Source organism: Sceloporus occidentalis, unplaced genomic scaffold, assembly GCF_023333645.1.
Source record: "Sceloporus occidentalis isolate IW3139 unplaced genomic scaffold, rSceOcc1.0.p SCAF_4, whole genome shotgun sequence".
NCBI lineage: Eukaryota > Metazoa > Chordata > Lepidosauria > Squamata > Phrynosomatidae > Sceloporus > Sceloporus occidentalis.
The window spans coordinates 164,209,859-164,226,831 of record NW_028316984.1 but is presented as its reverse complement, the minus strand read 5'-3'; the positions used below and the strand labels follow the sequence as shown (position 1 = coordinate 164,226,831).

Genomic DNA, 16,973 nt, shown 5'->3' with positions numbered 1-16,973 from the left:
TTGCAATATACCTTTTTTGAGATACACCTCTAAAACCAATCCTTTTACCTGAAGGCTCCACTGTTTAGTTTTAACAGTTTACTGGTGACTTTTTATGATTTGCCTCCCACTGCAAGCCTAAAAGGAGGTTGAGAAGAAATTGATAAAATATATCAATATGGAGTCACTCAGTTTGAAGGATCCAACTCTGGACCTCTGCTGGAAGAATCCATTTTGGTTGGCTAATAAAGCTGTCACTATTTTTGTGGATTTTGGGTTTCAGAAGAATCAGGTGGATGATTCCCCTCCTTACTACAGTCAGCCCTCTGCATTTCCAGATTCAACCATCCATAGCTTGAAAATATTCCCCTTCTTCCCCCAAACCAAACCTTGATTTTGCCATTTTATGTAATGTAACTCTTCCACTGTATATAATGAGACCTGAGCATCCATGGATTTTAGAATCCACGGAAGGTCCTGGAATCAAATTTCAGCAGATACCAAGGGTCCACTGTACAACTCTGGGAGCCTGAGAAATCCTCCAAAGCCAGTTTATGGGCACCACATGGAGCTGCTGTGGAAAAGAATAGAGGAAGAAAGCATCACCCAAGCTACACTGAATATAGCCCATTAGTTTGAAATGAATGCTAGTCCTCCTTAAGAATAGGCTTATTTATATGAATGGGCTTTCATTCATTTCAATGGGCCTGTTCTAAGTAAGTTCAACCCTTGGTTTAATCTAAGGGACTGCAGAAGAAAATAACCTGGTACATATGTTATTTTTTATTTTGCAGGATATAGGCAGGGATGTAAGTGCTCACCATGCCAACAATTGCTGCAGTCACCACAAAAAGACGTGTGACATCTTAAACAACATGCATTTTAATTTGCATAAGCTTTTTGGGGACATTGACTGATGGAAGTGAATTGTGTCTCCAGAAGCTTATGCCATAATAATGTTATGTGTTTACTGTGTTAATCTTTAAAGTGCCACATTTTATGGACCATAAGACTGTTGTTTATGCCACAACAGACTAATACAGCTATCCTCATTGCTGTTGGCAGAAGCTGTATTTGTCGCACACTATTGTGCAAAACAGAGATTGCTATTCTTAGGCCTCAGACAAGTGGCAGGCAGGTTTCTGAGGAAAAGAAATGAAGGTAGCATATCTAAACAGAAGTTTTAGGCATGCTGGCCTGAAGGCATTAGAAACATCATTCTTTAACTCCATGGAATCCAGAAAGCTCAATGCTAAATTTCTGTTTCTATAGAGAACAGCCACTTATTGATCTGAAGCCACACTAATATCTAGCTGCAAACATTGTTCCTTTTAATGGGAGAAAGAAATGCTAAGTACTGAACAACCCCTTTAATCTCAGAAATGGGAATGAGGAACAGTGGTTAGTTTTCTTATTCCTCTGTATCCCAATTGTGAAATGTCCTCCCCTTGGAGGTTTTATTTATGTGCCAAGTAAAAACATGGCCATTTATTAAAACTTTTGAGCCTCACTGATTTATCTTAAAATACTAATGCACATGGTTTTTAAATTGTTTTAATCTTTTAAACCTGTTTTTAGCTTGTTAATTGTATTTAAAATGTTTTTATTAAATTATTTTGATTTTTAAAAATTGTTTCAATTTTGTTTGCGTTTGTTTTACTTGTATGCCACCCTGAGATCTTTTGATATAGGGCAGGAAAATATTTTAATAAATAAAAAATAAATACAGTTATTCATCATTTATCCTCAATAAATTCATGTAAGGTAGGCTAAGAATGGATCACCCAAGAACAGGGAATCATGTTGCCCACCAGATATTCCCATTATTGCTCACTGCTGGCTATGCCAGCAAATGCTGAATGGGCATTGCAATCTTACATGTGGAGAGGTGCATGTATTAACTGAGCTACACTGTTGAGTGAAGATTTTAACAAATCTGACATATTATTCAGAGACTTTGGGATGAGGCGGGGTCTCGGTTGTGAATTAGAAAACCTATAAAGCACTCATGAAACTGAAAGCTTCTACTTTTGTTCTAAAACCAAACACTGCTTGGACGTAGCCTCTCTAATGCTACTGTGTGAGACATTCCCACAAAAAATATATAGCTGCACAGTACTTTCTTAAATAAAGTGCTACACATCGTAGATCAAAAAGCTCAGAAACAAGTTTCAAATTCTATGGAGTTAAAAAATTACATATACCATTCTCTGAACAAACATTTAAATGGAGGACTATACAGGTATTCCATGCAACTTTAGTAACTACTTTCAAAATTACTGAAAATTGTACAACTAACTTGATTTGTGCAATGACTTTTTCAATTTGGAAACATTCATAGATCATCATGGTGTACAGTTAGGTGTGACTACATTGTTTAATTACACAACCTTTTCAAAATACAGACCGTTTGTTTCCACCCCATAAAATTAAGTTGCATTTTCTTCTCCTGCTTAAGGGTGAATTCACATAAAATCTAACTGAAGTTAAAATATCTTCTATAGGCCACAATATATGCCACTGCATATCTGACCTATTTCCATGTGGGGCTTTTTTTCAGTAAAAATCATCCTTAATGTTTCATTCCCTTTTCACAAAGAATCCAAATGTTATCACACTGTAGCATTTCAGTGTTCCTCTGTGCTTCTACAAAACTTAATTGTGCCTCTTTTTTAACAATAAAATGCACTCACAGTGCCAGCTTATCTAGTGTAGACATTCAAAACACTATTGAGGATTTTAAGCATATTGTGCTTTCATTCAAGTTCCTCCTTGGGAGTTTTATTTATTCCTGTTCAGCACATCTGTCAAAAGAGATGAAGAATTACCTCTTAATTAATTATTAGATGGAATACTTTAATAATGGCGTTCCTTGCATTCGCTTTTTTTTGTGATGAAGTAGACTTATTTATTTATAGAAAATACAAGGAAACCAGTTGTTTTCCTTCCCCAGAGTAGGAGAAACTGGCTAGTTAACATCATTAACATTGTAGGGATCACTAATGAACAGTAGTTAACTAGTGAGTAAACATTAGAGAAGGCCCTTGGAAATAGGGAAGAGCATTGCAGAACAGTACAATGTGGAACCTCTGTTTTATTTCTGCATCCAGTTAATTTTAGAAAAGCTGTACTTTAGTAAAGCTAAAAAGAACTAATTGGGAAGCAATCTATGGCAGAATGTAATTCTCAAATATTGCTTTGCTTAAAACTAATTGCCCCACAAAATTTCAAGAATAAAATCACAAGTTGGTAAACATACAGCTTTTAAATTTCAAAATGATGGCTAACTTAAAAACATCTGCTGGACTTGGTTACAAAATGCTCTGTCAGCAGGGAGTTTTGAAAAGGAAGACATCACAGCCACTTTTGCTCCTCCTGTCATTGGCTGGATTGGTTCTCTACATCAGGGGTAGGCAACTTTTTTGAGCCAGGGGCCGGGTTGCTGTCCCTCAAACAACTGGGGGGCCGAAGCCAAAAAGTAAATAATTAAATAATTTTTTTAAAAATGAAATAAATAAATAAACCGGTACAAATGTAGGGCAAAATTTTCAAATGGAGAACACTTTTTTTAAAATGGAGGACACGCAAAAAATTTGCTGATTTTTTTAAAAATTGTTAATATAAATGCTTGTTTCTGAGGCTTCTATAGACAATTGCCCCCCTTGCCCGCCACTTGCCCCCTTGCCCGCCGCTTGCCCCCCCTTGCCCGCCTCCTCCTGATAGGCCAAAGGCCCCATACCCTCACGCAAGAGGCCAAAGGCTCCGGCGGCAATCGGCGGCAGAACCGGGCTGGGGCCGGTCCCAAGGCCTTGCCGGGCCGCATCCAGCCCACGGGCCGCAGGTTGCCTACCCCTGCTCTACATGAAAATCAAGGGCTGCATGTCATTTAGGTCTGCTCACAGAGCAAGGGCTTTCTAATTCTCCCTGAGGAGCAAGGATCTTCCTCTGGATCCATTTCATATCCTGTTCTGAAGATCTACAGGACATATATGTGGATGAACAGAGGGTGTTTCTCAGTCCATCATGAATACACTTGAAGAAGCAATGCTGGACTCAAGGTTCAGCTACAACTGCCAAGACAAGTCAGTTGTTGCATTCAGTCCTTGTCTGCTGAGACACACCAGGGCCGAAGAAGCTGGTTCAGATGATGAGAGTGACTCAAGCTCTGCTGATCTTTTTCCTCAGCAACATTAGTAGCATTGTGGGTTGAGCTGGAGGTTGGTGCAGGTAGTAGTGACAGCAACAAAGGACAGTAGCAGTACCTTGCCACCAAACTCTTGAGTTTTGATTCCTCATAGTGTGGTATGCTGGTCTTGTGGCATATCTCCCAATTTCTTCTGAAAGGCAAAGAGAGAAGGTACAATTGGATCAAGGCAACAGAGAGCAAGAAGTTCAGCAGCATATTCTCCTGCAAAATACAGCTGGTTCTTTTGGGTATCCCCAAAGGAAAAGCAAAACATGAAGAAAAAAGAGACAGAACAAATATATATGTGTATGAATTTTCTCTAGTCATAGATGGCTAATCCAGATTACTTCTCTAGAGTTATAAAGAAAAGTCGATAGAAAGAATTCAGCCTCAAATATGAAAGGCCACCTTCCAAATTAGAAACCAAGAACAGTGTTTTCAGGTAAGAGAAGCAGAAAAGAGAGGGAAAGACAGACACTAGTCAACAAGCATTCTTGTTTCGCTTGGTGTCTAAGGTAATGACCGCATGAGTTCCAGAAATCATCCTTCAACATTACTATTGCCCGTGTCATTCCTAAAAATGTACTCACTGACTTCATCAAATTTGCAAAACCCAAGAAGGTAAATTGAAGGCTCAGAAGATGTCATTCTTCCTTTGGATACTATCAAGACTATGTGTACATCACCAGGAATGACCTTTAGGCCAGATTCACATCCAGGTTGCATATCAATATATGAATTACATGCTGAATATAGGCTTTGCACTGAACTGGAGTAATACATTCTTCTAAATCAATAGGAACATTTTTTTCAGCTATCTCTACTAATTTAGTTGGAGTAGAAACACTAATACAGTGTGCCCGCGTCACACACATATGCTGAAAGCAGCTCTGGAAGATGTGGCGTTGCACATAGGAAGCAGTAATGGCACCTGCACCCATGGCGTGCAAGCGAGCATACTTCTAATGGGGCTCAAGCATACACAGAATATCTTTACGCGGAAGAGGGTCTGGAACAGATGCCCCGTGTAAAAGAAGGGACCACTGTAGTACCACAGGGCCAGTACATCTGTGTATGTGTGTGTGTATGTGACAAAAAAAAATTAAATTAAAAAAAGGTCAGTAGAGAATACAGCTGAAATAATGCATAAAGTTTAACTAAATTTTGAGTCCAAAACTCTTCCCTGGCTTCCACCAGTTGACTTCCATACATAAATCAACTCTTGTGATCAGTCAGTTCTTCATCAAACTCTCGCTAGAGAATCTATCATCTCTGGAGAACCACCAGGGAAGGAAGCTCTTATTTTTCCAGGTCTATTTGTCTCCACTAGGCACCATGTATAGTGGTTTGAGCACTGAATTACAACTCCAAAATTCAGATTCTGATTCCCCGTTTGGCCATAAAAACCCACTGGGTGACCTTGAGTCAAGCACACTCTCAGCCCCAGTAAAGGACTTGAAGGCCTACAACAACAAAGATGCCTAATCTACCTGATTTCAGGTAACATGAAAGGTTTGTGAAGTGTTCTTTAATTTTCTGGGGGTTTTATTAGTAGAGAAGAGGTAGGTTGGAATTTTCTGCCTCATATAATCAAAATAACTTAACCAAACAGGAAGAGAAGGTTGCTGCTCCATCTCAGGCAGAAAGTGTGTGTGAGAGAGAAAGTGCAGGAGTGTGTGTGCTTGTATTCACCCCCTCCCCAGGAAGAAGTGAAAAGAAAAAAAGAGAACGTATAAAGAATAGAGGGAAGAATAAATCACCAAGGAAAAATACAGAAGTATAGCCCAAGCTTGAGTGCAGTTGGGATTACCCAATGAAGGTTGCAGCTTTTAGGTATTCGGCTTTTCATAGAATCATAGAATCGTAGAGTTGGAAGAGACCACAAGGGCCATCCAGTCCAACCTCCCCCTTCTCCCAAAATAAGATATGCAAAACAATATATAAAGTCTATTATTATAGAAACCAGCAGAAGTGAAACAAAACAGAAACAATTCCCATCTGCCTTGTAAGTCAGGAGGACCTAATGAGCAGTCGAAGGCTTTCATGGCAGGCATCCATAGTTTTTGTGGGTTTTTTGGGCTATCTGGCCATGTTCTAGAAGAGTTTCTTCCTGACGTTTCACCAGCATCTTTGGTTGGCATGCTGGTGAAACGTCAGAAAGATACTCTTCTAGAACATGACCACATAGCTCGAAGAACCCACAAAAACGACCTAATGAGCCTTCCATTCCTTTGTCGCACGTTAAGGTTGCTACTGATGAAATCTGGCTCTGGTGCTTGGATCACAGAACAATCTCATTAAACAGCCAACTAGGAGAACCTCATGCATTAGCAGCCAGTATGGAGAACCTTTGGTCCTTCAAAAGCTGTTGCTTTATCTCCTCTCAGTCCCCACCAGCATGGCAAAATGTCTGAGATGGTGAGAGTTGGAGTTCTATCAACTTTTGGAAGGCCACAGCCTTCTCACCTTGTTTAAAAGGTGAACAAATGCACACTTCAACCTTCCATCCTGGAAGCCTTGGTCATAGTGGGATTTCTCAGTTCTTCCTTGACAAAGATGTCAAATACATTTTGCTTGGACGGGAGGTGGTTGGCAGTTTTAAACTAGTATTTTAAAAATGTCATTTTTACTAAATGGCTACATCCCAACCTTTGTGCAATATTTATGAAAGGAACAGCATTTAACAATTGTAGCTTCTTTAAAACAGGTGCACCTCAATGTAAGCCCATTACTCAAATAATTCTTCTTGTGTCCAATGTATGTACAAGACTGGATACATAAGAGTGAATAGTTGTAGTATTGTAGCAAGGTTTGATTCCTCTCTTGGCCATGAAACCCATTGTGTGACCTTGGGCAAATCACATTCTCTCAGCCCCATGGAATGGCAATGGTGAGCCTCCTCTAAACAAATCTTGTCAAGGAAACCCCATGATAAGTTCGTCTTAAGATCGCCATAAATTGGAGATGATTTGAAGGCACACAACAACAACAACAACAACAACAACAACAACAACAACGCTTTGGTAGCTGGTAGCATACGACCTATAGTCCACTGATCAAGGATGCAGTCCTTGATGGCACCTTGAAGAGTGAACAAAAAACACACTGAACTAAAAAGGGAGCTCTGCCAAGGCAAGTGTCATGAGAATGTGCATAAGAATGTTATCAAAGAGGCAGAAACTTGGGGCTCAAGGTTAATTTTCAAAGCCTTGACATTATCTAGCACAGTGCATTCAAATGCACAGGCACAGATATTTTCCCATAAGATTTTGCATGTTGACTTAACCATTTAATTACTAATGCTGACATCTAAATTATATTAAGAACAGAAGGTACACTTGACCCATATTTGTTTAAACTATATTTGCTTTAAGATAGGGAGCTATGGTCACATTCAGATATAGCACTAAACTGTTACTTTTACAGACATAACTCTCTGACCCACCTGCCTGGTTTAACAGTCTATGATTAGCACAGAATGACACAATAAGGAAGCCTTGATCTTGGGACTGATGAGATGCTGATGCCATTATAGTGATGGAGAAGGATGAATGCATCTCCACCTTTTTCTAAAATAAATAAACAAACTCAATCAACAGGGAAGTAGTCCTGATTTGAAACAGAAGATGCAAGCTCTTGTTCTCCCCCACCCCACCCCCTGCCATGGTTGTTCAATTTCTGGATAATCTCACCCACCCACTCACCTACCCAGAGTATGAGCTTTGGTAAGGAAAATGAACATAAGTCTATATTTGCAGTACAGACCACCACTATTTGGAGAGACAGCCATCTGAAAACCAGTACAGTGAAAGGGTTTAATTCTGTTACCTTTGATTCCAATCCAGATCACTTTATTCTCTCTCACTGGCTCTTAGAAACAAAATGTTAGTGAGATCAAAGTGCTTCCCCATGTCCCTACGCCCGTCCAGTGCACTTTTACATTGGTATTACTAACAAGGCCTGTGTGTGGCATCTACAACAGGCCTGAAGGATTCTAAAAGAACTTTGAAAACAACAAAAATCATTCCATCCTGACAGTAACAGATCAGATGCAACAGTAGTTTATGAATGTCTGTGTGTGTTGACATTCTGCAAACAGCAATTCTAGACGCACTGCAGATAAAACATGAGTTTGTGAAGGAAACATGACCTTGCAAGATGTACAAAAAGGAAAAAGGAAAGGAAAAACAAAACAGTGTGGGCATCTAGCAGCAATTTTGATACCAAGTTATTTATTTCAGCATGATCTTGAAGTGGATTAATATCCACTTCTTCAGATGCACTAACTAGATAGAGGTAGTTAGGCATAGCTACATAGTTGTGGATGTAGGGTATAGTGTTAACAGTTTCAAGAAAGATACGAAAATATCCAGAAAAAGGTATCCATGAAATCTCATGCTAAAATAAATCAGACTCAAAGAGGCTGCTATATTCTCCCCCACATCCCCCACTTTTATGCTGAAACAGACTAGCACAGGTTTATTTCTGAACACTTGCAAAACGCACCAGTGTTCACAAATGGATTGTTCACCGTCTAAAGTGAGCTTGCAAGGCAAGAAGAATATAAAATGTAAATGAAAATCAATAAATCTAGCACTGCTTGAGAGCTACTCCCCCCCCCCCACACACACTTTTTCTTTATCTGTTCTTTCTCAATAGCTTCAGAATTCAGCAATTCCTTATTACATCTGAGTGACTGCCTCTGCCCAAAGGGACTGCTTGCTTGAGAATAGTGAGTAAGCCATGTGTGAACAACCATTTTGAAAACAAGAGCAAAAGAAAGGAAAGCTTGAGGAAAAATAGATAGCTAGATCATGCATACTCCAAAAGTGAGAGCAACAAAGTATTAATAGGAAGGTCTCCTTAAATTTTTTTAAAAAGGGAATTATGATTGCAAAGCAAAGTGTTTTTGTGAGTTGCACTAGTCACTTAAACTCCAGTGGTTGTTTCAAATGAGGGACTTAACATTCCCTTTGACTGTGGGCAAACAGGTAATCAAACTCTACATTGGAAGCTGAATCCAGTAGGCATATAACTTTTTCCACACCCAGCACTTGCCCAAGAAGGCTACCAAACTTCTTTGCATTAGATATACATACCTGCCTATCTAACAGCAGGGTCTTCCCACCTTAGGCCAGAGCATTTCCTGCTCAGCAAATTGGGACAAAAAGACAACTGCAACCTAACTGGTTACCTTAAAGATAACAGAATGTTTCCCAATCTCATTTTTGCTGCCTTTTCCCAGTCACATTATTCCAGGGTTGTGTGACTGTTTCCCTCCAGATGGTTTTTGATTTATAACACCCATCAGACCCACTTTAGCCAACACTGGTAGATTATGGAGGCTGAAGTCTCCAAAAAAATCTGGCAGGCCACAGCTGCTAAGTCCTGCATTATATTAAGGCAGGAATATTACCTACTCCATGGATGATTTCAAAAATCAAAAGCCAACTGTCTGATCCCTAAATTTCTGACTTTGTGTTGCCTGAAGGATCAATCACTACATTTATCTCTAGGTTTCTATGAAGCAGGGCTGGCAATTTGATGGAGATGAGCAAAAATATATCAGGGAAATACAGCATAACCCTCATTTCAAAGTGAAAACACACCATTCTCTCCAGAGGAATCTTAAATTATCTCTCAGGAAAAATGTTTCAATACACATCATTTGTACACAATGCCACAATATTCTTTTCTGCCAAACCCCATTTTCCATACACTCTACTAGTGTTGGTGAAAAAAAATTTTTTCCAAGAGTAAAACTGCATCTTAGTGACTGCACAGTAAAAATAGCATCCCCTGCTAAAACTTGAATCTGCCATTGGTTTGGTTTTGTGCTAGTGCAGCCTCACAAAAACAAGTTAGGTAAGCAGGCTAAGATGGTTCTCCTACCTTTGTTTGAGGGTTATTGGACAGGGATGGGTAATGCTGGGTTTAAGGTACAAATTCCATAATTCATTATCTGACTGTTACTGCCTTGGAGTCTCTGCAACAATAGCCACATTTCACGATCAAGAAAGGAGTAGAACAAAATCAAAGAGATAGTGGAAGAATAATCTTGACTGGGGAAAAACACATGAAAGCAGGACTACAGGCAGAATGTGATCCATCCCCTTTCAATGGATCTCTGAAACATAATTTTCAATTGGATACACCTACCAAGACAGAAGGAAATCTGATGTAACTACCTGTACTATAGAACAGTACCGCCACAACACTGCATAAGAACTTTCAGCTTGCTTCTCTGAGAGACAATATTTTATTGGAAGCATGTTAACATTTTGGGAGTGAAAACTATTGGAAGCAAACTAGGACTCCTAAAAAAAAATTAAAAACCAGGCATGTATGTTTAATTTCAGCCGGTGGTTTTCTTCTACTATTGTACTCCCTTCTCACATCTGCTAATCTTTCTGCACTGAAATTTCATCACTTCTCTTCCAAAATGTGATCCCTGATAATCGAAGGCCACATGGTGAACATGATGTTAATGTCACAATCCATGATGTTGTTAAAATCAGGCACTATGACCAGTATTACCTGAAGGTAAACAAAGCTAATTCAAAGAGACCAGGTTTTGGGGGCACCAATTTTACCCCTACTAAGGACCAGCTTCAGTAGATGCTGCAGAAGGGAAAGGAGAAACTGATCCCACTGCAGCCATTCCAGACCCTCCGGACATGCTCTTTTAGTTCCTCCTGCTGTTGCATCACTGGTCGCTTGTAGGAGGTGAGAGTCTAATTTTTTTAAAAAAAATAAATCAAGTATGGGTGCACATCTGCTCTCTAGAAGTGATGAGTGCTACTGAAAGTTAGTTATACAATATAATGAAAGTTCAACAGTCAAAATCAATTCTTGAAATAAAATACTATCTGAAATTAGGCAACAAAATTAGCAAAAAAATTTAGGACAGGAAATTCATTTTTTGATTTGGTTCAAATCAAAAAGCCAGCCCGATTCCCATGTTCAGCATTTAGCATATAGACATAAATGTTTACAGCTCGAAAGAATTAATGCAATTTATCCTAGAGGTAGGGAACCTATGGCACTTCAGAAGTTATTGGACTACAAGGATAGATTATTTCATTATATGCCACTCTGCAGTCTTTTGATACAGTGAATAAACAGATAAATTCCTATTGCCCCAAACACTAGCAACCATTGATGGCCCATGGAATCCTAACTCTTATTTTAGTCCAGTCCCTTTCCCAAACATAAGACCATCACATCGCCTAGATATCTCCTCATAGGCCACCTAACACAATCCACAGCACAGTTTGTAACAAGAAGGAAGCAGATGTGGTGATGTCTAAAGTTTAAACAATCTCACAAGTTCATAACTGTTTCTCTTTCCAATCTACCTTTGTAGTTCTTTTGATCAAGGATCACTGATCTGAGGTCCTTGAGATGGGCATTCCATCTCAGACATTAAGAATGGGAATACACAAAACCAGTGGCAGAACATTTCAACCTCCCTGGGCATTCCATCTCAGACCTCAGAACAGCGGTCCTTGAACAAAAGAACTACAAAGGTAGATTGGAAAGAGAAAAGGCAGAATTGGAGTTCGTCCACAAACTACAGTCTCTCAACAATGGATTGAAAAACATAATGGCTTCCTGGCTCACTGTACATATTTCAACACTATCTGACCACAGCCTCAGGCAGAGGTCCTACAACCATCTATTCTCCCCACCTACAGGCTAGTTTCCAAAGTCAAACTGGTCTTGCCACTTCATTTCCATACACAAAGGCTAGTTCTCAATGCCTCTGTTCACTAACAACCATTGTAAAAACTGGACTTGCCACTTCATTCCCATATGCAAAGGATTTTGAATGTGAATTGACATTCTCACATACTAATGGCATATATATGTGTATGTCCCTGGTTTCCACTCCACCAAATGCATCCAAGGAAGTAGACTTAAGTCTGTGAAAGCTCATGCTGCCAACTTCTTTCTTTCAGTGAGTCTCAAAGGTGCTACATGATCTCTCTATGTACTAAAACATCCTGGTTGTGCTATATAAGGTCCCAGCTTGTGATCTTAATTTCTTCCTTTAATTAACCTTTACTGTCACTCCCAAATCTTTACAAGGCAATAGAGATAGCCAATTGCCAGTGTGCTCAATCCCTAGGTATACAAGGTATCACACAAAGATGTTGTCTCACTATCTCTTAGTCTTCACAGCTGTTCTTGGGCACTAGAGGAGCAAGCTACAGTACATGCCATGCTGTGCTAACTCCTGAAGGAGTACTTAACAGCAGCATTCATCTGTTAATAAACTATACCTGGCACAGCTGAGACAAGATACATGCTTCCTCAGGCTGGCACTGTGATTCATCATGACAATAGCATCATGATTCAGAGATGGGGACAGGTGACATAAGCTACCAACATAGAAATATATTGTTTACTCACAGTCTGCTCATTTTCCAGATTGGCTTGTTGTCGCCGGAGATCAGGTTTGATGAAAGCTGAGGCAAAGCAGGAAAAGAAATAGAATCAGAAAGCTGTTCTGTGCAGGCCGTAAGTGGCTGTTGTACAGCATCAGGAAACATATGGAACAATGCTTAAATCTCATGAAGGCCTTGTGAAATTAAGGGGAAGTTGTAGAAAAAATTATTTCCAGACACAATTATTAGCCTGGTTCTGGGCACAACTCAAGATATCAGTTATGACTCATAAATCCCTTTAGATCTATGTTCTGGGGCTCAATATTTGTCCATACAAGAGGGCCCAAGCTTTCAGATTTTGAGGGAAAATTCTACAGCCAGTTCCATCATCCTCTCCAGTCTCTTACTGATTGCCTTCAACTGTGAGTGTATTTCCCTCCCCCCTTACTAATGTATTGTAAATAGGGTTTTAAAACGTATGAAGTTATATTGAATAGGTAAAAAAACCACATGTACCTCTAATTGATTTTTTTAAAAAATAGTTGCACACAATAAAAGAATAAATTGCAAATATTAAGACCTTGCTTAGCTTCCAAGATTTGACAGGATCTGCTGCCTTTAGGGAGACAATCAGAAGAAAGTTCTTCAATGTATGTTCCACCATTGAGAAAGCCTACGCATCAAGCGCACTTCCAAAGGCAGAAGTATTTGAACCAAATGCGGAAAATAGTGCCCAAGTAAGCTCCAGCAGAAGTCAGTCCTTAAATAAATGGCTTGAGACCAGATTAGGGCATTATAGGTTATAGCCAGCACTTTGATTTGAGCCAGGAAATGAAGTGGAAGCTAATGCATATGAAAAAAAAACCTCGTGTAATATGTTCCCAACTGTACACACCCCAGTAGCCATTCTGCATGATGCATTTCCTGAAAGCTGGAGGAATTTTCAAGTACTTTTCATGGAAAACCCACATATAACAAATTGCAATAACCAGCTCTGGATGTGACCAAAGGCATATGACATGGCCAGAGCTTAAAACACTGTGAATAATGAATGGACATGCAATTGCATGAATACTCCATGATTCAGGCAGTAATTTCTTCTTTAAAAAATGCCAATAAAGCTCTGGTTGGCAACATTAATGAAGTAATTAAACATTACTCCCCTGTGCAAAACTACAGCATATTAAACTGGAATATAAAATGTTACAGGTACCAGTTCCCATCTCATCTTGGAAGCTAAGCAGGGTCAGCTCTAGTTAGTACTTGGATGGGAGACTATCAACAAATACAGGTGCAGTAGGCTATATTTCAAAGGAATGAACTGGCAAAGCCACCTCTGAGTATTCTTTGCCTAAGAAACCCCTATGAAATTCATGGGGTTATCATATGACAGATGACTTCAAGATACATACACATACATATAAGCACTTTACAAAAAGAGAAGGAGAGATATATTGTACTACTTTACCAGTTATAATAGTGCCGATAAAAAGGAAGGCACAAAGGAAGAGGTTGCCTGCTTGAGTCCCGAAGTCATCAATGATCTGTCCTTGGCTGATTGTGAAAATGATTCCAAAAATCTAGCAGAAGATTTTTTTAAAAAGTCATATTAAGAAACTGAGCAAAATTATGCAGCATACCCCTTCTTGACCTATTGAATCAGCAGGAACGGTAAGTCAGCACTCACATAAATTAAACTGATTAAATTGTCCCAGTCTGGCTGGGATTAACAAGTGGGTTTAGGCCATAATATTAAGGGCTAAGCCCAGGATCGTCAAAACAGACATCTCCTTATCAAGGATATCCATAACTGGTGATGCTTTTAATAAATCTTCTCAAAAACCATCAGAGTAACTGCTGCTTCAAAGACAGAACACCATGTCATTTTATCACTTGGCCTAATCAATCTCTTCACCAGTGCTCACCACTAAACGTTAAAGATGTATTAGAGAGCAGCAGCAATAGAGCTAAATAGTTTTCAGTGACCCAAAGTATACTCATCACTCTTAGTGATATTTTCCCTTTTATTCCTGCCTCCTTATTCTTTTGCTTCTGTCAAAAAATATGCAACTACCTCAATTCAGGGTTAATTTAGCACCCTTAGAACTTCATCTCAACAGTCTGCTATTCCATCACAATCCCACTAGTCTAAGAATGGGAAGCATAATTTCTTATCACACTTTTTATCATGATAAAGCTTTGGCAATCTGTAGTCGGATGATCTGCTTTCTGCACTGCCAAGTGCCATTTTCCAGGAGGAAGGGAAAAGAGGTTGCAACAGCCAACCAACTCCCAAATCCAGCTGCTGTGTTGACTTTGTTGACTTCAGGAAGGTGCTGGCAGCCAGAATCGCTTTAACCCCCCGCTTTATCCCAAAGTATGAGGCTGCTTCGGGAACGTGTTAGTGGTCAGAGCCACTCCTCCTCCTCCATCCCCATCCTGAAGCTCAATGCTGCTGTGTGCACATTTATCTAACAGCCCCATGTTTCAGGAGGAAGCAGTGGGACAAGCGATCCTGGCTGCCAACACTTTCCCATAACTGGCTGCCAGCTTCAGGAAGGTACTGGAATCTGCAATCACAGGGAGAGGAATGGGGAAGCAGAGGAGAGCAGCAGAATCACACCAACTCACACCATGTGACTGCCTGAAAAGTGGAACTGCAGCAGATAGAGCCTACCATACTAAGGCAGTCATGGAACAGCAGTGAGATTGAGAGCCTACTGACAGGTTTTGCCCGTCAATGAAAAGATGCTCATCAGTAACAAATGGAATGCAAGGCAGCAACAGGATGGACATGATGTTGTGTGACAAATACTGGCCAAAGACATTTTTATCCTGTTAAAATTCCACTTTTTAGCTTTGTGTGATAAAGCTCTTAGATGGCTTCCCTATCATTAATAGTTCTTACAATAAAATCTTCATTTGTTTCTTTTGCCACTGGTATCTTTATTCCTTAATAAGTATTGCTAGCTGCTGGACACATGCACTATCATCATTCTTTTCACTCTCTTCTGCTTTGCACAGGCATCTGAATTTGATCCCCCAAACAACCACTTCTGCTTAGTTATATAGGTCATATATGAGAATAAAATACAACACAATGTGCCTAATAAAGGGCTAAAGAGTGGATATTAAGTAACATTCATGATACATATTATGTTGCTCTCTTTATGGATGATGAAAAGAAAAGTCAAGGTGTTTTGTCATGGGGAAGAAAAAGAAAGGCTGGCGTCTGCTGATGTCTCCTTTACCCATACAGATGGATTCTAAGATGAGCTCTATCAGTGTTTTGGGAAAAGGCACTGCTATGGGTTTCATCATGAAACCAAATTCAAGAGGTTTCTGAGAATTGTTATGATAGTCTGATTACAAAAACAAAAATTACAGCAGTACATTATGGAATATCTGGATCAATCAGTTGATGAAGTTGCTGTCATATCCAACAACCAAGCCATGGCTAGATGTGTATATGCCTACCTACCATAGTTGTTGATCAAGCACTCACCTGTGCAGATACATTAAGAAGGCCTGATGATGTCCCTTCTGATTCTGGGTATGTTAATTCTGCTGCAAATTCAAAGCCCAGTGGCAGATACCCTGTCATAAAAAAACTGTAGCATAGGAGAAATAATTAAGTATCAGGGCCATGACATTTTATAGGGATAAACCTACTCCAGACTCCATTTCTCCCCAAACTCTCAAGTAATCGGTACAAGTAACTGCTTACTAGTAATTTTATTCCTTCACTACTAAGTTACAAGACAACTGAAATAACTTCATTTGGAATATGTTTAAGGCCCGTTACACATGGGTTTAAAAGTACGCGCGGAGCGCGTACTAGGGTTAAGGCAGGGCGGTGCTTCCGCACCGCCCTAACCCTAGTGCGCGCTGTGCGCGCACAAAATAGCAGCAGCCGTTCTACACGGCCGCCGTCATCGATAAGTCATGGCTGCGCTGCCTCCAAACAAGGCGGCACAGTTGTGACGTATTGGGGTCGCGGCAGGGCGCCTAGGGCGCCCTTTCCGCGCCCCCGGAAGGAGCTCCATTTCGGAGCTCCTTCCTCGTTTGGTCCACTGGGCGCAGCCTTCAGACAGCTGCGCCCAGTGGACCAAAGGAGAAAGGGGCCAAACGGCCCCTTTCTCCTTCTCCCCGCTGCCGCGGGGTGTCCTTGGGGCTTGAAGCCCCAAGGACACCCCTTTCCAGGCTGCGGGGAAGGGGCCTTTTGCCGCTTCCCCGCAGCCCGAAAAGCGGCGGATCGGGGCCTCAGCGGCTGCCGCTCTGGCCGCTGAGGCCCCGATCCGGCGGGGAAAGGTGCGCCTACAGGCCGCCCCTAAGGGGCGGTCTGTAACGGGCCCTAGTTACTTTTGTTGTTTTGGAAGGTGGTCTTGCTACTTAAGAACTGTTTGCACCACAGGCTA

At 40.4% G+C, this 16,973-nt stretch overlaps 1 protein-coding gene across 4 annotated transcripts in view; it reads right to left on the bottom strand.

Moving 5' to 3' along the window:
* Positions 1-3,681: 3,681 nt before the first annotated feature.
* Positions 3,682-16,973, bottom strand: part of FLVCR2 (FLVCR choline and putative heme transporter 2) — a 58,842-nt gene continuing 45,550 nt past the window's right edge. The window contains exons 7-11 of one of the 4 annotated variants that reach the window (XM_089522244.1): positions 16,061-16,166; positions 14,024-14,135; positions 12,581-12,636; positions 7,611-7,734; positions 3,682-4,316 (exon numbers count right to left, since the gene is read on the bottom strand). In XM_089522244.1, coding sequence (XP_089378370.1) covers positions 4,138-4,316; positions 7,611-7,734; positions 12,581-12,636; positions 14,024-14,135; positions 16,061-16,166 — 577 coding nt within the window. In that variant the 3' untranslated portion in view covers positions 3,682-4,137. Of the gene's footprint in view, positions 4,317-7,610; positions 7,735-10,057; positions 10,152-10,226; positions 10,900-12,580; positions 12,637-14,023; positions 14,136-16,060; positions 16,167-16,973 lie in introns of those variants that run through there. The other 3 variants (XM_089522247.1, XM_089522246.1, XM_089522245.1) reach the window with 3 other exon arrangements.